At 50.0% G+C, this 21606-nt stretch overlaps 1 protein-coding gene across 2 annotated transcripts in view; it reads left to right on the forward strand.

The window, feature by feature from the left end:
• Positions 1-3836: 3836 nt before the first annotated feature.
• Positions 3837-21606, forward strand: part of UBASH3A (ubiquitin associated and SH3 domain containing A) — a 42630-nt gene continuing 24860 nt past the window's right edge. For both annotated transcript variants that reach the window (XM_072807074.1, XM_072807075.1), the window contains exons 1-6: positions 3837-4007; positions 6008-6061; positions 9164-9350; positions 12084-12282; positions 15415-15584; positions 16386-16594. In XM_072807074.1, the coding sequence (XP_072663175.1) occupies positions 3895-4007; positions 6008-6061; positions 9164-9350; positions 12084-12282; positions 15415-15584; positions 16386-16594 (932 nt within the window). In that variant the 5' untranslated portion in view covers positions 3837-3894. The remainder of the gene's footprint in view (positions 4008-6007; positions 6062-9163; positions 9351-12083; positions 12283-15414; positions 15585-16385; positions 16595-21606) is intronic.

The raw sequence follows: 21606 nt of genomic DNA on the forward strand, positions 1-21606 counted from the left end.
CCTGATGGGTCCTCTAGGAGCTGTGAAGTTTTCATAACTACTTGCACACAGATTGAGTTCCAAGCATGGTCTCAGTCTCCACCTTGATCCCATTAGTGAGAGCAGGAAGCTTTGGGCATCACCCACAGGAAAAAGTGCAACTTAAAAAACTTTCATCTGTCACTGATGGTCTTGGGAGATAACTTTTAAAAATAAGGAAAAGAGATGATTTGGCATTTTCTGGTTTGCTAAATAAGATTTTTTTTAAAATTCATATTTTAATATCTTATAAGCACAACTGCTCCAAAAGTGGTTTACTATTGAGAAAAGAAAGATGTATTTGAGTAGAGGCTGTATCTCAGACCCAAAATCTACTTTTTTTTCTTCTAGGTAACATGCGTTTTATATTTTGAGGCTTTCAATTTTAAGATATTTAATTCATTTGGTTATGAAATTATTTCATTTTTTTAATTCCTCAAAGAAAAAGATATTTAAAAACACAATAAACTTACATTTAAAGATGAAATATGGAAGCATTTTACTCTGAAATGGAGAACACCACAAGGACATGCACTATATAGATATATACCATTTCTGTTCAACATTTGGAGTCCAAGCCAGTGCAATAAAAGAAGAAGAGGAAAAGGAAGAGGAAGAAGAAGGAGAAAAAGGGAAGAAGAAAGAAGAGGAGGAGAAAAAAGAAGAGAAAGAAAAAAGAAAGAAAGAAAAAAGAGAAAGAAAAAATTTTAAAGTAAAGAATATGTACTGGTAAAAAATAAATAAAAATATTATTTATAGACACAATTCTTTTTGTATCTAGAATTATTTTTTAAATTCTAGAGATTAATTATTAGAATTAATAAGCAAGTCAAACAAGACATTTAGATATAAGTTCAAATGTAAAATAATGTGAATCAATAGCATTTGAATTACCAGCAACAAAGAGTATGAATATGACATTTTAAAAAGATAACTTACAGTGGCATCAAAAATTATCAAATACCTAACAACAACTAATATGCAAGACTTCTACACAGAAAATTATGCAACAGAATTGAAAGAAAATCTGGCAACTCTATGCCAGGAAATTTAACAACTTAGAAAAAATGATCAAGTTCCTTGAAAAACAACTTAATGAAACCGACACAAGAAGAATACTCCTGTAGCTGTTAAATTAATTAAATCTATAGTTTAAAACTTTCCAAGAAAATTCTAGGCCCAGGAGACTCTACTGACAAATCTTTTTTGAACATTAAAGCAAAAAGTTATACCAATCTTACAAAAACTCAGAGAATCAGGGAAGAGGAAATATTTCCCAATTCATATCTGAGGTCAGAATAACACTTGACTCTTAGGGAGACCAACTGTCCTCATTTGCCAAAGGCTGAGGGGTGTCCTGGAAGGAGATCTTACCGTGCTGTAACCAGGAAGTCTCAAGAATACCAAAATGAGCTGATCACTCTACTGACACCAAAACCTGAGAAGGAAATTATAAGAAAGGAAAACAACAGGCCAAGCTAATTCACAAACACAGAGCAAAAAATTCTAAACAAAGTATTAACACATTAATATATATAAAACATAACATATAATTACCAAGGTTTTATCTTAGAAACACAAGATTGATTTAACATTCAAAAGCCCACTGGCATAAGCTACCTCATTCACTGAATAAGAAGGAAAACACTATGATCATCTCAATAGATGCAGAAAAAGCTTTTGATAAAATTCAATACCCATTATTTTTTTAAAACACTTCAGTGAATTAGTAGTGAAAAAAATTATTCAATCTGATAAAGGGTACCTATCATAAACTTTTATCCAACATGGCACTGGAGGCCTTTGTCACTATATGGCAAGGAGAGGAAATAAAGCTCACAATTATTGGAAAGGAAAGGAGAACCTGACATTATTTGAAGAGCACATGATGATGTACATAGAAAATCAAAAAGAGGGGATCCCTGGGTGGCGCAGCGGTTTGGCGCCTGCCTTTGGCCCAGGGCGCGATCCTGGAGACCCGGGATCGAATCCCACGTCAGGGTCCCGGTGCATGGAGCCTGCTTCACCCTCTGCCTGTGTCTCTGCCTCATTCTCTCTCTCTCTCTCTGTGACTATCACAAATAAATAAAAATTAAAAAAAATATATTTAAAAAAAAAAGAAAATCAAAAAGAATCTACAAAATAATAGAGTTAATAAGTGATCTCGGCCAGATTATTGGATGTGATGTCAATATATATGAGACTGATGCACTGCCCACTGTGCCAAGAGGGCTATGATGTCAATATATAAGAATCAATTGCATTTCTATATATCAGCAACAAATGGAAATAGAAATTATTTTTAAGCTATAGCAACACATAGAAATAAACTTAATGACAGAAATACAAGACTGTGAAACTACAAAACACTACTGAGAGAAAGTAAATAGAGAGATATACCATGTTCATGGAATGGAAGACTCGATATTGTTTTTTTGGTTTTGTTTTTAGATTGTATTTATTTATTCATAAGAGATACAGAGAGAGAGGCAGAGACACAGGCAGAGGGAGAAGCAGGCTCCACGTAGGGAACCTGATGCGGGACTCGATCTCAGGACCCTGGGATTACGACCTGATCCAAAGGCAGATGCTCAACCACTGAGCCACCCAGGTGCTCCGAAGACTTGATATTATTAAAACTGACCTATAGATTCAATATAATCCCCAACAAAATCCCAGCAGGCTTGTTTTTGTTGAAAATTAGCACACTGTTATGATTGTTCTAAGTATTCCTTCCCTTTCCTTTCTAAAAATAAATTTTATTGAAGCTTAGTTTACACACTTTAAAATGCACCCAATATGAGTGTTTGATTTAGTCAATTTTGAAGAACTGTACACCCATATCAGGATATAGAACATTTCCACCACCCCCAAAACTCCCTCAGAACTTGGCCTCAGGCAGCAACTTATCTGTTTTCTATCTCTATAGTTTAGTTTTACCTCATTTTAGAATTTCTTGTAAGGGACCTCTGGATGGCTCAGAGGTTGAGCGTCTGCCTTCAGCTCAAGGCATGATCCTGGGGTCCTGGGATCAAGTCCCACATTAGGATCCCTGTCTGGAGCCTGCTTCTCCCTCTGCCTTCTCTCTCATGAGTAAATAAATAAAATCTTTTTAAAAATAGAATTTCATTGAAATAGAATCATACAGTGTGTATTATCTTGATTCTGGCTTCTTTTAATCAAAATAATACTGCTTGAATTCATCCATGCTGTCTCATGAAACAGTAGTGTGTATTTGTCATCAATGAGGGCTAAATCATTGATCAAATACACCATAATTTATGTATGCATTCACCAGTGGATTTATTTGGATTATTTATTTATTTAAATTTGGATTTATTTATTTAAATAAATTTATTTGGATTTATTTGGAATATTTATTTGGATTCTGGTTTTGGTCTCCTGTGAATAAAGCTATTACGAACATTCATATACAAATCATGGTCACACATTTTCATTTCTCCTTGGGAGACAGCTAAGAATAAATCAGTCATATAGCAAATTTATGCTGAACTATATAAGAAACTGTCCAAATGTTATCCAAAATGGCTGAGCAACGAATAAGAGTTCCAATTATTCCACAGCCTGTCAAAATTTAGTATTGTCGGTCTTTCCAATCTTTGCTCTTCTGGTAAGTGTGTTGGACCTCTGGACCTTAAACCTCATGTGGAAACAGGGCTAGTGGATGCTATACCCCCCAGCACCCCGAAAAAAAAGAATTCTGAAAACCAACATCTCATGCAAACAGGATATTAGCTTTTGTCAGAAAGATCAAAAGGGCTTGAGGTTTTTCTTGACACCCTCAGACAGCCTCGCCTGTCTCTTTCTCTCTCTCTGGTTTTATCTATTCATTTCTGTCCACAGAGGCAGGAAGAGATGGCAGCGGGGGAGACTCAGCTCTACGCAAAGGTCTCCAACAAGCACAAGGGCCGCAGCACCCCCTCACTCCTGGACACCCTGCTGGGAATGGGCTTCCCGGCACACACCGCGTGAGTACTGTCCCGCCGCTGGCCCCTGGGTGTGTGTCTCAACCCTTCTGGCCTGTGCTGCAGAACTACAGGCAGCTCAGAGCACTTACTTCCTGCCGGAGAGGGGCATCTCGCAGTGTTAGATACTGTCGCAAAATAAGGCCCTTTTCTACTTTTTATAAATGACATGTTCTTTGCTCTTTAAAGACAAACTGGGCTGGCTGGCTGGCTGGTTGGTTGGTAGAGGGATCCTGAAATTTGTAAAACTTGGGAACCGTGTGCTACTGGGGCACCCCCATCTTTAGGATTTGGAGGAGCTTGGGCCTGGGTTGTATCCTCTCTGCAGTTCAGTGACTGAGATGACACCCGGGGTACCTTAAACTCTAAGTGGAGGGGAGCTGTTGAAAGAACTACCAACAGGAATGTATTTCTAAATGATGCCAAGAAACCATTTATCTGTAGGGGAAATCTCTTCATTGTCTGATCATTGAAAGAGATGGTTAAGAAGGTGCCAGAACTGTGTTGACCCAGTCCTGCTTACCCAAGGCAAAGGTTCCCATATAGAAAATGTTAACCTTAGGAGCCACTGTGTCAGAGAGAGAAGTCCCCCCCAAAAAAAAACAAGCTATGATAGGGACATGCGGTCCTAATTTTTCTCAGGCTGATTCACGTGGGAAAATGCATCAGAAGTCCCTTTAAGTGACTTTGGATTGGAGAAGGGACCAAAGTTTCCCTAAACATTATAACAAAACCCTGAAATTGGCTGAAATCGCTTGGAAGCTGCACTCTTTTCTTTTCTAACCCAACTCAGAACGTTGTCACCTTTATGTTGATAAGACACTGGTTGAAATCAGCAGTGGAACCATGTGCCAGACCCCAGCCAGGGACACGGAAGCCAGAGAGCACAGGCAGTGGCGGGGCAGGACCCCACTCTTGGCCCCACTAAACCCCATCCCTTATTACGCTACTGACGTTGGATGGGGACTCAGGCTCAGAATTCCTTGTGGTCTAGTATCATCCCCGTGGGCATTCGCCAACAGCAGCACAGGACAGCACCCTGTCGGTTTGCTCTTCAACTCCAGCTACTTCCAGGCTGAACTCCTGAGCGAGTTACCTTAGCCCTATTCCATCCCATCCAATTTGGTCCCATTCAGCTAAATTTAATTCAGTGTCTATACATCCTGGGTTATAATGGCGAGTACGACACCGTTGGACCTCACGGACCTTGCAGGCTGGTGGAGGAGGCAAACAGACGCAGGTTTATAGAGATGAAGCCCAGTGACTGAACGTGTGGTTGGGGACGTTTCCCTGGAGGAAGGGCATGTGAGCCATGCTTGGAAGGATCGGGGTCATTTCTCCGAGGGCATGTTGGCACGGGGCTGCATTTTGGTAGGAGGGCGCGTGTGCAGGCCAGGGATTTGGCCCTTCACAGCCAACCTGAGGATGCAAGAGTGGGGTCCCCTGGCTTTAGCGCAGGGTGGAGGGGCTGGCAAGATGGCAGGTGTGGTGGGAGCCGGTGCCCAGGACGGGAGTGGGAGCCCCTGAAGGAGAATGAGCAGAGGAGGTGTGAGCAGGTTGGCGTTTTCAGAAATCACAGTGATGCCACATGGAGACTGAGGCCTGGGCAGTGCACCCAGCTGCAAAGTGTAGCAGTCCAGGCCCTCGTGGGCACCCCCTACACACACACACACACACACACACACACACACACACAGGTGTCCTGTGCTGCAGGGCTGCCCCTGCCTCTCCTCTGCTTCCCCAGAGAATGGAAGCCAGGGCTCTTGAATGCTCCTCTCTTTCTTTTTTTTTTTTTTAAGATTTTTTTTATTTATTTATTCATGAGAGAGAGAGAGAGAGAGAGGCAGAGTCACAGGCAGAGGGAGAAGCAGGCTCCACACAGGGAGCCCGATGTGGGACCCCATCCTCGACCCCGGGGATCACGCCCTGGGCCGAAGGCAGCCGCTCCACCGCTGAGCCCCCCGGGCGCCCCTGAATGCTCCTCTCGTTCTGCTCTCCTGCAGGCTGAAGGCGTTGGCAGCCACTGGAAGAAAGACAGCGGAAGAGGCATCAGATTGGTGAGTAGGGCAGTCTCCGCAGGGGTGCTGAGTACTTGGCTCTGAGAGCTCGGCGGGGTGGCCACGGGCAGCACCCCACACACGCCGGGCGGCCAGGCACCAAAGGGAAGGAAGAAAAAGAACCCGCATTTAAAATGGGAGACAGAGGAGAGAGATCAAACTGTGAACAAGCCTTTCTGCACTTAAAAATCTGAGTTTATCCAAACGTGACTCTCAAGGAAGAAAGAAATCCACGCGATCTGTTGAGTAAATAGGAAAGATAGAAAATAGAGGTTGCCACTGTCTCAGGCTACCTATGATGGGGAGAGAGTTTACTGGTTGGTCCTGGATGCCCTCTGAGGCCTCAGGTGCCAGGTGGGGGGGGGGGCCGGGGGTGGAACTCGGGGTTCCAGGGGGCTCTGCTATCCGTCAGCCAGCCTGCAAGCCGCCCACTCCTGCAGGCCTCGGCTTTGTGCTCTGCGATCACCCCACTCCTGAACCCCCAGGCCCGCCTGAAAGTGCCATGCTGCCGTCACTCTGTCCCTAGGTGGGAAGTCCCCTCACGCTCTGCTCTGGAAAACCGCAGTGAAAATCAAACAATAAAACCCAGGCCTTGACCCACTGGGGCACCCTCCCGGAGCAGGATGGCAACCACTGATTGTGGGGCTTTGAGTGGCCAGCATGTCCTCCCTGGAAATCCCCTTCTTCACCCCAAAACGCTAGGCCAGTGGCAGGATAGGCAATCCCTCTACCAGACAAAGGGAAATGCCCAGAATCCTCCGGGCTGGGCTAAGTCTAAAGTCAGTTGCCAAATTTGAATTTCAAATGAAACCCACAGCCTCGAGGGCCGTGGTGGCTTCCTTCTAGTTCCAACTCAGCTGCGCAGACCACAAGTCCCACCGAGGCACCGGGGAGACGGTGGGGTCCCCTAGGCTCCACCTGGAGTGGGCCAACCCTAGCCAATCAGGGGAAGTGCCAAGTAAGATGCCAGTAGAACCCAAAGGCAACTTCAAGCGTCCACGTGGGTGAAGACAAGGGGCGGTCTCTCCCTGCCCTGGCTGCAGTCCCGGTGTGATCCACGCGGCGGCCCAGCCGGCACTTCCACGGCCAGGTCTGTGCCTTAGGGACCTAGACAAAGCTCGCGATTCCCGTGCTATGAAATTGGGCAAAAAGAAACCAATTTAAGCATCTGACCAGTGGAATGGATGAGTAAGATACCTCGCACACGGGGGAGGAGCTCGCAGGGCCCTTGGAAGGGTCGCTCGGACTCCCTTAGCCGGGTGCCCACCCATCAGCATGGATAAATCTGCAGGACCCTGGCGTGGCCCCAGCAATCTGCAGCATGAGTTAAGCAATGGCTAATGGTTTATATAAAACACGCGCCAAGTGTCATCTATGGGTTCGTTGCTTAAGTTTCTGGGAGAAACCGGTCACCCCCCAGCAACAGCATTTGTGACAGTCAGAGATTCCTTTCTGGCTTATCCGGGCTCATCGGGGAAGGATGGGGAAAGTTGGGGCTAGGGTGGAGAAGGTTGGGGCTAGGATGGGGAATGATGGGGAAGGAAGGATGGGGAAGGATGGGGAAGGATGGGGAAGGATGGGGAAGGATGGGGAAGGATGCATCTACATGGGAGGGAGTGCTCAGGATGAAGGGTCAGAGCGCCCTCTGATGGTGTTTCACTCTTAGGGCGACTCCCTCCAGCACAGCTCCTGCCTCAAGGGGCTGCGGGCCGCCCGCTAAACTCAGGATTACAACTCGGGTGGGTGGGTACCCTCCAGTTCCATCCGCGCTGGCAAATCAAACTCCAATTTAAAAAAATACATAGAAAAAGAATGTGTACAATGCCACTGGTCATTACGGTTTACTGGCACCTATTAAATCCATTAAAAACCAACCAAACAAAAAAAAAAAAAAAAAACAAACAAAAAATAACTCGGACACTTCCCTGCATCCCCAGAAATTCTTCAAAACCATGACTCCCCCCCCAAAAAAAATTTAAAAAATAAAAAAATAAAAAAAACCATGACTCCCAGTGAACAGATGATAAATAAACCTACTGTCACTTATCTCGTCTCTGCGTCTTTCACCTGTTACAAATAACCCTGCCATAAAGCACGTCAGATGTGCCGTGTTACTTGTTTTCGCCTTTGGAGAAATTTCTGGAAGCGGAATTGTCGGTTTGGACGGGAAGGGTATCCGAAAGCTCTTGGCGCCTCCTGGCAATTTGCTTTTGTACAGACGTTGCACGAACCCGCTGCACCTTTGACACAGTTGAGCATAACCTTTTTTTTTTTTTTTTTTTCGTTTCAAACACATCGTTCTCATCTGACGGGCGAGAAAATGACGCCTTGTGGTTGTCTTCATTCTTGTTTCTTCCATCAGTGAGAATGAGCTTGAATTTGAGGTCGTATAACATTTCTCCTTGTCCTTAAAATAACCTTCTGAATACAGAGGAAAATATATAATAGCTACCTATGTTTTGTCTATGTTTTGGGTTTTTAGGGTTTTTTTTTTTTTTTTTTTGGAGTTTTGACTTTTACACTCAGTTTGAAGTCAGATAAAATGAAGTGTGAGTGTTTTCTACAGATTTTTTTCAACTCTGGGGCGCCTGGGTGGCCCAGATGGGTAAGCGTCTGCCTTCGGTTCAGGTCGTGATCTCAGGGTCCTGGGCTCGAGCCCCACGTTGGGCTCCCAGCTCGGCGGGGAGTCTGCTGCTCCTTCTCTGTCTGCTTCTCCCCCTGCTTGGGCTCTTTCTGTCTCTCTCTTTCAAATGAATAAATAAAATCTTTTAAAAAAATTTTTTCCACCACTACCGAGATAGCTGGCTCCCCAGAGATGGTCTGAAGACCAGGTCACCTTCTCTCACTGTCTTTGTCTTTGGCCCGGGAATCACACTAACGTGGGGCAGAGCCCCGGGGGGACGGGGTGGAGGGGGACCCAGCGCTGCTCCGCGGCCACACCGGCCCCGGGCCCGCTGAGCCTTGCCGAGAGGGGCCGGCAGTGACTTTGTGCAGCGTGGACACCGCCCGTGCACAGCGCGGCCTCTTCTGCTCGCTGCCCTCTCCACGCGGGGACGGCCCTGCCGTCGGGGCGCCGGCTGAAAGCGGCCTGTTCTCTTGCAGGCTGCGCTGTCATCGCAATGACCCTTCTCTGGACGATCCCATCCCCCAGGAGTACGCTCTTTTCCTCTGCCCCACGGGGCCCCTGCTGGAGAAACTCGAAGAGTTCTGGAAAGACAGCAAGCGCCAGTGCGCCAAGAACCGGGCTCACGAGGTCTTCCCGCACATCACGCTCTGTGACTTCTTCACGGTGAGTCGGGCCCGCGAGCCCCTAGTGCTCACCGACACGCCGCCGGAGGCACTTCCCCGTGATGTCCAGCGACGCTGGATGTGACCCAGGGGAGCCACGTGATCAGTTGTCACCGGTGTGGGAGGTGGGGGCTGCAGTTGTCACACCAGCGGGCCTCCTGGTGTGGGACACCCTTCACGTTTCTCCTCGGCCTCAGCTGGGCGACTCCTATGCATCCCTCAGAGCCCCGCTCACTTATCCCCCCTCCGGTTGTCTCCCCCACCACCCTCTGCGCTCCCACCACCCACCTGTTTGCTAGTATCTCTGGTGGCACTGTCCACGGCTCCGCCCATGTGTCTGGTGCCGCCCTGCACCCCTCACGAGACTGAATCCCTCCCGAGAAGGTAGATGCTGCCCTTGCTTCCGTGCCCTCAGACTAGCACAGGGCCTCGGAGCAGGTGTTTCAGAACCGTGGGCTGGATGAGCTGGAGAACTTTCACTGCTGGCCCGTCACGGATGCAGGACTTTCCCTGCTTCAGGAACCGGCCCTGACTCAGAAAACGGTCCAACAGGCAGCCTCACGGGGGTCCCGGGAGGGCAAGAGGGACCTGGGCCGGCTCAGAGGAGAAGACGCAGGCACGAGAGGGAGGGAGGCGGGGAGGGACAGGCTGCCACTTCCTCTGTGGCTCCCCACCAGAGGAACCAGGGGAGGACACACCCCGGCCGGCCCCCCTCTGCTGTCCCCAGGCTCTTAGGGTTCCACCCAATTCAGGAATCCCACGAGGCCCAAGGACGAGTCCGTCCCAGGCTCCACAGCGTGCATGGGAAGGGGCTGCAAGCCTCTGCACGGGCTGTTCCCAGCACACCTCCCCCCACCCCGGGAGCTGGGGGGACGCGGTCCCAAGGCACAGAGCTTTTCGGTGCCAAAACTAGGAAAATCCCGGGCAAACTGGGGTGAGCTGGTCACCCTCCAGCAACAGCACTTGTGCCGGTCAGAAACTCCTTTCCGGCTTGTCCTGGGAGCTCATCAGGGGAAGAAGGCAGCCAAAGGCAGCGATGAAAACAGCCTCAGAAACGGGCGTGCTTCATCGCGGCAGCCGGGCGGGGGGGGGCACCCGGGCCTCCAGCTCCTCTTCCCAAGCCCCCGGGGCTGCACCCAGCACCCGGCACCCACACGTCCACACAGACACGACTTAGATATGCGCACACACACCCTCCCCTTCCCACGTCGGCCGTCCCACTAACCCCCGGCCCACGTCCAACGCCGCCTCGGCTGGCCGGGCGCCCTTCCTGGCAGATGGGTGCCAGAGGGACTGGGTCTCTGCCCTTGATGCTGCAGAAGGAAAACATTCAGCCTCCACGGGCAGAGGTCCCACCGCAGCTCTGCTTCAGTCCGACTCGGCGCTTCCAGACCATGTACCTGCGGCCGCGTGATCACAGTGTGCACACTCAGGTTCAAGGTTATACCCTCCACGCATCACGCGCTTTCCCAGGCCCCGCGAGGGCCGCAGAGATGCAATAGGCAGACGAAGGGACGTAAAAATGCATATGAAAACTAGAAGGTGGTTGACTCCTCAGAGGATGAAAGGAGCCGTGGGAAATTCAGAGGGAAGAGCAGGGCTGGCGCTGATTTCCTGCCGGGGTGGGGGTGGGGAGTGGGAGGGCACGGGTCTGGGGTTCACTGTGGCTTCACGTGAGTCTTCCACATGGAGGAAGGTCTCCAAGCCCAGGAAGTGGCTTGGACAGAGCTGGCACTCAGGCTGAGCGGGTGTAGACAGAACTCTGCAGGTGACCGGGGGCGCACCTGCCGCTTTGGGGTGGGGGGTGGCATGGCAGGGACACAGCATTAGGTAGAGCGGTCAGGCTAAAATGTGTGCAGTGAATTGGGGGGCAGCGGGGAGACCGGTTGGGAGCCTGCATTGGTTCACGCTCTCCCAAGGAGCAGACCCCGAGGTGGAGTTAGACGTGCGACCCCAAGTGCGATTGCAAGAGATTTATTTGGGGAGAAGCACCTGTGAAGGAAGGAGAAGGACAGAGGGCTGACAGGGAGCCTGGGGGCCCCGAGTCACCTCCATGGAAACCAGCGTCAGGGGCCGTGACGGGCTCGGCCACTGCGGGAGTGTGGCCGGATGCCGGGGGCTTCGGCCACTGCCGTCCTCGCCATGAGCTCTGAGCACTGCATGCCCGTGGTTCAGGGAAACCTCCAGAGGCCACATGATGCCACATGTGGGTTGACCACAGCTGTGGGTCGACTAGACATGACACAGAGGGAAGGGAGTTAGCGAGGGTGACAAGAGACTTCCAGCCTAGACACTTAAAGGATATTCCATTCCAAAAGGAATTTGACGTGAATGTCTAAGAAACTGAGCACCGCAGGATCCCTGGGGGGCTCAGTGGTTTAGCACCTGCCTTCAGCCCAGGGCGTGATCCTGGAGACCCGGGATCGAGTCCCACATCGGGCTCCCTGCAAGGAGCCTGCTTCTCCCTCTGCCTGTGTCTCTGCCTCTCTCTCTCTCTCTGTGTCTATCATGAATAAATAAATAAAATCTTAAAAAAAAAAAATAAAAAGAAAGGAAAAGAAAGAAAGAAACTGAGCACCGGGTGTAGAACAAATCTCCATGACCCCAAACAGTTGGATGAGATGTTGGATAAGTCATATTCCGGCATCGTGACCCAAAACAGGCCCAGTTGGCTGCCTGGTTTCTTATCAACTACGCTAACCGTCGCACGTCCTCTGTCTCTCTTCTCCCTCAGTGTGAAGACCACAAGGTGGAATGTCTGTATGAGGCTCTAAAGAAAGCTGGAGACAGGATCCTGGGTTCCTTCCCCCCGACGGTCCCTCTGGTCCTCTACTCTTCCATCAGCTATCTAGGCTTCTTCGTGAGCGACAGCCCTGCGGACGTCATCCGGGAATTCGCCATGATGTTCGCCACGGAAGCATCTGTCTTAGCAGGTGGGTGGCGACCCTGGCCAGGTGCACACGAGGAGCACGGTTAATAGGGACCCATCACTCTGTGTCCGGGGCCGTGCTTGCTCCTGGGGCAGAAGCCCAGCTGCAGGGAAGGGGTGCAAGCTGCTCCTCGCTTGCACACATGCGCCCTGGTCGGGGACGATTCCACCCCCACCGCTCCCTTTGCAGCCAGCTCCTCGGACGGGGCCTTAGTCTGAGGCTGAACAGTTCAGCCGGAGCTAAACCTAATGAGCCGGGACGGCCCTCAAAAGGAACGCAGACTCTGAGACCCCGTGGACACCTTTTCCCTAAGTGGGAATACCTTTGTCTCCATCAGTGTGGTTTTTGCAAGCATTTGGCACGTTCCAGCTGCCTGGGCAACTGTCCCTCCAGGGGCTTCGAGTGGCCACATGAAGACGGTGGATTGCAGGCGGGTGCCCATGTTGGGGGATCGGGGCCACCCCCAGCCCCACACCCACCTTGGGCAGATACCCTCCTGGGGCCAGTGCTGTGTGGAAAACGCAAGTCCTAGGTGGTTGTTGCTAATGTTTAGGGAGGAGCGAGTCTTTTCTCCTTCACCTCTTGGGGAAGGACGGTCTAGATTCACTGGGAGCATCTGCATCCCTCCCATCCCCCCCTGGACCTGTGCTGGTGGGGAGTCGGGCTCTGGCGGGACCCGCAGGAGGGACCTCAGAGGACGAGAGCTCCTCCCGAGTCTCTGGTCAGCGCTAGGGCTTCCTCGGGCCACATCAGCCCCTGGAGTCGCTCCTGTCTCTCTGCACGGTGGCGAGGCCTCTGGGCCTTCAAACATCACCGCCTGTTTCTGTGGAGCTCCCCGTCGGTCCTGGCACACGGAGGTGCTCAGTGTCGTGACCCCTGGTTTCAGATGTGCCTGGACGCAGATCTGGCCATGTGAGGAGGTCCCTGCATCCTGGATTTCCACTTGGAGCCTGGCCTCTGGACTCTGGGGTCCTATTTGCTGCATGATTATCAGCTTACCCTGAGCCTTTGCAGATTGGCGTCTTTTATAGAAACAAGAGTCAAGTGATGGCTCTTTGACCTCCTTGCCTCCAGAGGACAGCGCGGTCTCATCCAGCCCTGCCCTTGGCCCCAGAACAGGCACGGCACCTCTCTTATGCTTTGCAACCCCCCCAAAAAAATGGGTCTCGCATGCCCTATTCTTAAAATGAAGACACTGAGGCCTGTGAAGAGTAAGTAGCATGTCGGCCAGAGGTCACTGTCATGGGGTAAAGGAGTCCCCTAAAATTCCTGTCCACCCAGAACCTTAGAAAAAGACTTTATTTGGGAAAAGTCTCTGCAGGCATGATTAGTTAAAATGTGGCCAGATGGGAGTTGGGCAGGCGCTACATTCAGTGACTGGGGTCCCTCTGAGAGAGGAGAGGACACCCAGAGGCATGGGGAGGAGGCCATGGGAGGAGGGCAGCAGAGATGTGGGGACGTGGCCACGAGGCAAGGAGCACCAGGAGCCCTGGGAGCCCGACACGGCAGGAAGGACCCTGCCCGGAGGCTTCAGAGGGAGGCCGGCCCAGGCCACCCCTGGATTTCAGAGGTCTGGCCTCCTGGCTGTGAGAGAATGCATTTCTGCTGGTTCAAGTCCCCCTCGTCCGTGGCCATTTGTGAAAAGAGACCCAGAAAAGAGACAGTGTCCTCTAAGCAGTGGTCGGAGCTGGAACAGGGGTCCAGTCCTGTCTCATCCGGTCCCCCTGGGGTCCTCGCCGACCAGCCCTGCGCTCCAACAGAGCGGCTGTGACGTGGAGTGCCTTGCCTTGCCCTGGGCCCGACCCCGAGGGTTGGGGAAGGGCCCATGGGCTTCAGCGTGTCCTGGGCCCCTCTCAGGGCAAAGTGTGTCCACCTCTGTCCCCACCCAGTGGAACGCCCCCGTAGGCAGGGGCTGCGGAGAGCAGATGAGGGCCCATTCAGAAGCGGTGTGTGGTTCACTGATCACACCGATGACAATTAGCATGGGTCTTTCCCAGGCCACGCTGACTCACGTGGCAAGGCCGTCCTCCCCACCGCGGTGCTGAAACACCTAAGAAAGGAATTTCCGCACCACCCACACACCATCGCAACTTCGGCTTCTCCCCTCGACAGTTTCTTAGTTGCTGCTAAAAGGCTCGTGTAGGGGAGACACCAGGTGGGTCCAGGAAGCAATGGCAACATCGTGATGTTTTCCAGGGGAGAACACATCCTACCTGCTGGTGTGTGCTGCCCCCGGGAGAGGTGGCAGGTAGCTGGTATTGACTAAATGACTCCCCGGGGACGCGAATTAAGGGAATGGTTTTGATGCAGCCCCAGCAGGTGGCTGTCACTGTCTCCAAGCTGTTACTGTCAAAACAAAAGCTGAGTCAGATCGAGATGCTCCCAAGGTCACCGTTCCAGAAGGAGCAGAGGAGGCCTATGTGATACCACAGTCTGGGTGCTCCTGTCCATCGCCGCCTCCCCAGAACATAAACTCCTTTGTGGCCCAGTTGAAAGCAGATCCTGGCTGACGCCAGGGCCCTGGAATGAGGACCGGGAGGGCCGGGGCCACCAGGGCAGAGGCCACCCAAAAAGACCAGGGTTGGCCACTCCGAGGGCTTCCTGCTTCACCAAAGTGAGCAAAATACTAGCGATCCTGTCATGTTTGACACAGTTGAGCGGCCTGTGGTGCTTTCTTCCTGAGACTCTGTGGCTGAACCCGAACCCACTGATGGAGAGGGCCTGACTCTGCGTGGCTGACTCTGAGGGCTGAGAGATGTGCACACCCCGGGGAATGAAGGAGAAACTGTCCACTGCGTCCACTTTAACCAACTGTTTGGGCAACTAGCTTGCCAATCGATAGGCACCAAACACCCTAACCCATATCTCTACCCCTCCTCTTCCCTACTCCTTGTAAAATCTGCAGTACCCCCACCACTTCCCCTATAAGCTGAACTCAGGAGATGGTGCAGTCTGGAGGGTATCCTGGCCTTACCAACAAAGCCCCAGTGCCCAGGGGGAAGGAGAGGGCAGAGAAAGGAGGCACCATGCAGAAAGGCCTTGCCCCTCCACTCCGGGCTGTGGGGCTGTCCTAGGAGCAGTGCTAGCGGTGTGGGTAAGAGCGCCCTTCAACCCTGTGTTCCCCGGACTTCACAGACTGCACCGTGAAGCCTTGCACCAAGCAGCTGCACCTGACCCTGGCCCACAAGTTCTACCCCCACCACCAGAGGACCCTGGAGCAGCTGGCCAGAGCCATCCACCCAAGCCTCAGCTGCCAGTGGACTGCCGCACTTTACTCCCGAGACATGCGCTTCGTGCACTACCAGGTGAGCAAACCCGGGCCTGGGAGCCTCAGCCAGAGCCGCCTCCCCATGGGAACCAATGGTTGCCCACCCAACGGAGAGCTTACCCCCAGGAGCCCTCCTCTGGAGGCATTTCAGGAAAACGAAGACCATTTATGGTTGGGGTTTTTTTTTTTTTTTTTGGTTGGGTTTTTAAAATCATTTTCTCATCTGTGCAATTTGGAACTCTCGTTCTTTTACATATGAGTGCAGACACACACACAAAAAAAATTGAAAAAAGAATGGTAGCAATTCTGGCGATAAAAAACGGACTACTGCAAAAATCTACGAATGTATCGTATCGCTGATTAATTCGTTTAAATGATGATTTCAATGAAGCCTTATTGCAGGACTTCCTACATTGATTGGCTTAAATAGAAAGTGTGCCGGGCTCCTTTCAGACCCGTGGAATTAGTATGAATGAATCCACCGTGTTCCATGTTGTATGAGAAATCATAAATAAACTCATGCCAAGGAAGGTGGATGTGAAAGTCTAATTATGCTCTAAGATTTTTCATATTAGAGATAAGTAAATAGTGATAAGAGATAGATAGATAACAGATAGGTAGACACCAGAATTCATTTCCAAACCTATCCCAAGAATCCTGTGCCACGTTCGGGTACCCTCTGTCACCATTTATCACCAAAGGCCGGGACAGTGCCTTGGAGTCTTAGAACTCATCACGGGAGCCTAGAGGCAAGAGGCCCCTGTCATCCTTCTCCTGATACCATCTTTCTCCGCACAAGTCCTTGCTTGAGACAGGAAAACACTTGCCTCTTTTCCAGACCCTCAGGGCCCTCTTCCAGTACAAACCTCAGAACGTGGACGAGCTGACACTAAGTCCCGGTGACTACATCTTCGTGGACCCCACTCAGCAGGAGGAAGCCAGCAAGGGCTGGGTGATTGGGATCTCCCAGCGGACGGGCTGCCGGGGCTTCCTACCCGAGAACTACACAGAGCAAGCCAGCGAGTCTGACACCTGGGTTAAGCACAGGTGAGTACTGCCTCCAGCGACACCCCAGACATCTCTCCCTGAGTTAATGCCCAAGAATGTCCTTCTGAAAACAGTGGTTGCCTTATTTGTATGCTTCTAGATCATTCCATCGTTGGTAAAAAATTGCTTTCTCCATGCTGGCGACATTATCCCTGCAGGTATACAGTACATATCTTGGTCAATTCATGGTTTTCTGAGGATGGTGTTCAGAAAACATGAATTACTCTCTTTGTCTTTTGACATCATAATCCCAAAATGACTACAAAAACAACTTCCTTATTATGGACATAAGAGATCATACTCAGAGATCCTAAACTTGGCTTTATTTTCCTCCTGCTCAGTGTGTCAACTGTGAAGTCTATTGCTCTACGCAGACGACCATGAACTTATCAGCTAAAGCAACGCACATTCAATATCTCCTAGTTTTCATGCATCGGGAGTCTGAGCATGCCTCAGCTTGGGGTCTCCCAGATTTGGGCCAGGGCTAGGGTCTCATCTGAAGCTCGGGGTCCTCTCCTGAGCTCACATGGTGTTGGCAAAACTCATTTCCTAGAAGCTATAGGCCTCCTGGTGGCTTGCTTCTTCACGTTCAGCTGGAGAATCTCTTCACTTGAGCATTTTTAGCATCATCTGGAGAGGCTGAGGTTGATTGGAATCATCAGGTATTGGTTCCTTTTGTCCAATTCTCTTCCCTCAATTAATCTCTCTCCTCACATGCGTCACTATGAGCAACAAGAAGAAAACGGGCCACGCTTTTAACACTGTGCTTGGAGATATTCTGTGCTACACGACCAACTGCACTGCTTCTAGCTTCTGCTTTCCACCAACAATGTCACTCAGCTTTTCGCCACTACATGCTAAAGGTCCCCCAAATTCAGTTAAGGTTTAGCCAGAGAAGTAGAACAGAATAGTAATTTATATATATATTATATATGTATAAATGTACATGTATTATTGTATATGTTTTGTACATATGTAATATAAATATATTTATACATATATATTTTATAGTTAATACATGAAAATTATGTATTGATAATATAATAGTTTCTATTTATGTCATATTATTTATGTTATGATACATGTATATGTTACGCACCGCACATATACACATCCATTTAAGGATTTATTACAAGGCAGTGCCGTGTGTGACTCTTGGAGTTAGCTCCACAGGGGCAGGCAGGCAAGAAGGGAGGGAGTGAAGGAAACCATGGAAACCACATAACCTCTGGAAACCATGGTGATCGAAGTGCTTGTCTCGGTGTGACAATCAGGACGGACACCCCAGGCAGACAGGGAGCAGTTGCAGACACAGATGCTACTTGGAACCTCTTAGGGTCAGAGAAGCCGTAAGCCTTTTTTTAAAGACCTTCCAACTGAATAAGTCAGGCCCATACAAGATAATCTCCCTTTTGATTAACTTAAAGCCAGATGACCAGGGTCTTTAAGAGCATCTGCGAAATCTCTGCACAGCAGCACGCAGCTTAGCGTTTGATGGGATAACTGGGAAAAGGTGCGCGTGTGCTTTCCACCATGACCTAAACTGTCGGTAAAAGGGATCATGAAATTATGAAATAAGGTATTAGTGAAATAAGTTGTGATACATCCATATAGAACACTCGCAGTGCTTAAAAAAAGGTCAAATGAATAAAATTCATATCATATTTTATGTGCTGATATGAAAAAATCCAAGACAGGTTGCTGAACTGTGTGTAGCACAGAACTATTTGCGGGGAAGGGTGAAGTGGAACACAACTGTCTGCACATGTATGTGTGTGATATGTATTTCTATGCATGCCTGTGCCTAAAAGTTCCCTGGAAAGGAGCATCTCTAGAAACTTCTAACAGAGGTCCCCTGGGGGTTAGGGGAAGGTCTGGGAGAAGGAAGAAGACTTGGGAAGGAGACTTTGCTCTCTACCTCCCGTGATTTGTAAATATTTGAACCATATGTGTGCATTACTTATTCAAAATATAAATTCACCCCATTTTAAACTTAAATAAAAGAATAGAAACACATTGGGTCAGAGAGAGAATAAATGGGAGAAGTCAGTCAAATCCAGGGCTGGGGTTGCACACGCCATGCATGCCGGGAGATCCCTGCCGTCCCACACCCGATGCAGAAAGGGATACGGTTTCCACCAAATGATCTCGGCCATTCCAGATGCAGTAGACCAGTCATTTGGGAGAAGCACTATTTTGCCAGGGTGGACATGGCCATGGGTCCTGTGGGCTACCTCGAAGTCACACTGGTGCCCCGCGGGACTGCAGAGCTAATCCAATACAGCCCCCTGACCTGGAGAGCGGAGAACGCTCCGGCCCGGGAAAGTGGGGAGGCCAGATGGTGTCACACAACTAAGGAAGCACCTGTTTTCCTTGAGAACCAGCTCTGTCCATCACCAGGTCTCATCAATGCTTTAAGCAAATTGGGAAATGCTGGTCACGCCCCCACCGCTGTCTGAGTTCCAGGAGGAGCGGGACAGGTCTTCCACTCCCCGCTCAGGATGGGAGAGCCTCACTGCCATGGGGCAATTGGCAAACCCAGATGTTTCTAGAACTACACAGTGAAGACTCTGTAGAAGACAAGTGTGTGGCCATCATATGTTTTGCTTCGCAATCAGTCAACCACCTGTGACCAACATAACCAATTAAGCCTGACATTTCTGGGACTATTCTTCCTAAAGACAAGTTTTCCTTATGAATTAATAAACACTAAGAAAAATTGCAACAAAAAGAGAGAAAGCTAAGTAGTGGGCTCCCCCGTGGGGTGTCTGACTGGCCATGTTTTGGAAGCATCCCCATCCTCCCTGGAGGAGGGCAAGACATGCTGACACACTGTGACGTGTGATTACAGGCCCGATGGCAGATCCCTAGCACTGCTGTCAGACTCTGTCATTCTGGCAAAGTCACTTAGAACTGCCAAAAGTGTACCTTATTAAACACCGAAGTCTATTTAAATTAGAAGATGATCCTTGAATGACTGGACAAATCACTAATCTGTTGAGTAGAGGGAAATGTGGTCTGGTGGCACCATCCAAAAGCTAGCTTGTGGACACACAGGTACATACCTCCCCCTGCGTGGGCTGCAGGACTGGTACTTGGCATGTGTCACCTGCTGGCCTTACGGATGTGCCCAAGAACAGATGTGCACCTACCCTGGAGCAGCCCCTACCTGCCAGAGGGCACATCTTTCCAGGTATGAGTTTGCAGCCATGCGGTTCTGCTTGGCCACTGAAACATCCACCGCCCGTCACCAATTCAACTTCAGCCTTCTTGCTACGGTCCTGGGAGTCTTTGGAATCACTGCACGACAAAATCACACCCCGAAACCTGTTGGTGACCTTGAAGGAGACGAGAGGTGACCAGCTTGATACGATGGGGGAGTGTCTTCAGGAATCAAAGTGGCTCTCAACGCTCCACATAGAAAATGTATGTCACATAATCCAGAACAAAGAGCGGAGAGGCCGGGAGTGTTAGAGCTTGGAGAACAGTTTGTCTTCTGGCCAAGATGAGAGGATTTTCAACACTGAAGCCATATCCACCCAGTAATTTCCAAAACCACAGAGCGCGTTGGTGGCAAGTACCTCGGATGTAATAAAGGTGCTATTGTGGGCTGAATTCTATCTGCCTCAGATTCCTGTGTTGAAGTCCTGGCTCCCAGCGCCCCAGAATGGGACAGTAAAGATGGGGTCTTTACAGAGGTGATTAAGGGAGGAGGAGGTCACCAGGGTGGACCTGATGCAATCTGACCAGTGTCTCTATGAGATCAAGACACAGATGCACACAGAGGGGGACGGCATGAGGACAGGGGGAGAGGACAGCGTCCACGGGCCCAGCAGGACCTCGGGAAGAACCAACCCTGTCCACTCCTGGATCCCAGAACTTGGACCCTAGGACGGGGACAATAAATGTCTGTCATTTCAGCCGCCCAGTCTGTGGTGCCTTGTTACGGCTGCCCCAGGAATCTAATAGGGAATGTGGTCCATACAGCCCCACAGGCTGCAGCTACGCCCCTTTTAAAAGCCAGGGAGAATGTCAACCCATCTACTTCTGTGGTCTGGGTTGACCATTAAGTAGTTCTCCCAAGAGAAGATCAGAAATATTTAAATGCCAAGTTCTTTCCTTTCACCTCTCATTGTAATCTTGATTATATTTCATTTGAAAGACAAGCGAAAAAAACAATTTGGTTTTCTCTCCAACTGCAGGCTTCACAGATGTTATTTATAGATAAGGAGGCTCTGCTGTGCACACGTGGGGAGGCACGAGCAGGGTGCAGGCCCCGCCTCATCCTCAGGAAGAGGAAACCCACCGACGTTTCCTTTGTCAATTGGAGACCGTAAATGGGGCCTCGGCGATGGGAGGAGGGAGCTGTCAATGGTTTGGGCATGGATACCTGTGCTCTCCATCCACTTACGGCCAACTTCAGCCCTCACCTCTTGGGAGCTCGCCTCTGACCCTGAGAGTATGTAAGCAAAGGATCTAGCTCCAATGGGAGTTTCCAGAACAAAACAGGAGGGCAACAACCTGAAAATAGAAGGTACAACTTGCAGAACTGCACAATTTTGAGAAGTGTGTTCGCCAGTTGAAACACCACATGGGCACAAACGGTCCGGGGCGGTGGTGGTGGAAGGCTGGTGGCCGGAGCTGGGGTGCAGGGGAAACGCTCCCAAGGAGCCCCCGCCCCCCGCTCTGGCTTTGGTCAGGTCTCAGCATGGACACGTGGGGACTAGCGGTAGTTGTGGGGGAATGGAGGACATGAGGTCCCTGGGGGGAAATGCAAACATTCACACACGGGCCGAGGGTGCAGAAACACACCGCATCTATGATAGAGGAAGACGAATCATGAATCATGATTGGTATCAATTCCTCATGAGCCTTCAGGTTTAATGAAATTCCAGAAAAATCTCAATAGGATCATTTGCTGAAACTTCACTGGATGATCGAAAAGTGTATATGGAAGAATGAATGGGAGAGAAACTCAAGAAACCTTGAAAAGTAAAAAAAAGTAACGAGAG

Source organism: Canis lupus, chromosome 30 (assembly GCF_048164855.1).
Source record: "Canis lupus baileyi chromosome 30, mCanLup2.hap1, whole genome shotgun sequence".
NCBI lineage: Eukaryota > Metazoa > Chordata > Mammalia > Carnivora > Canidae > Canis > Canis lupus.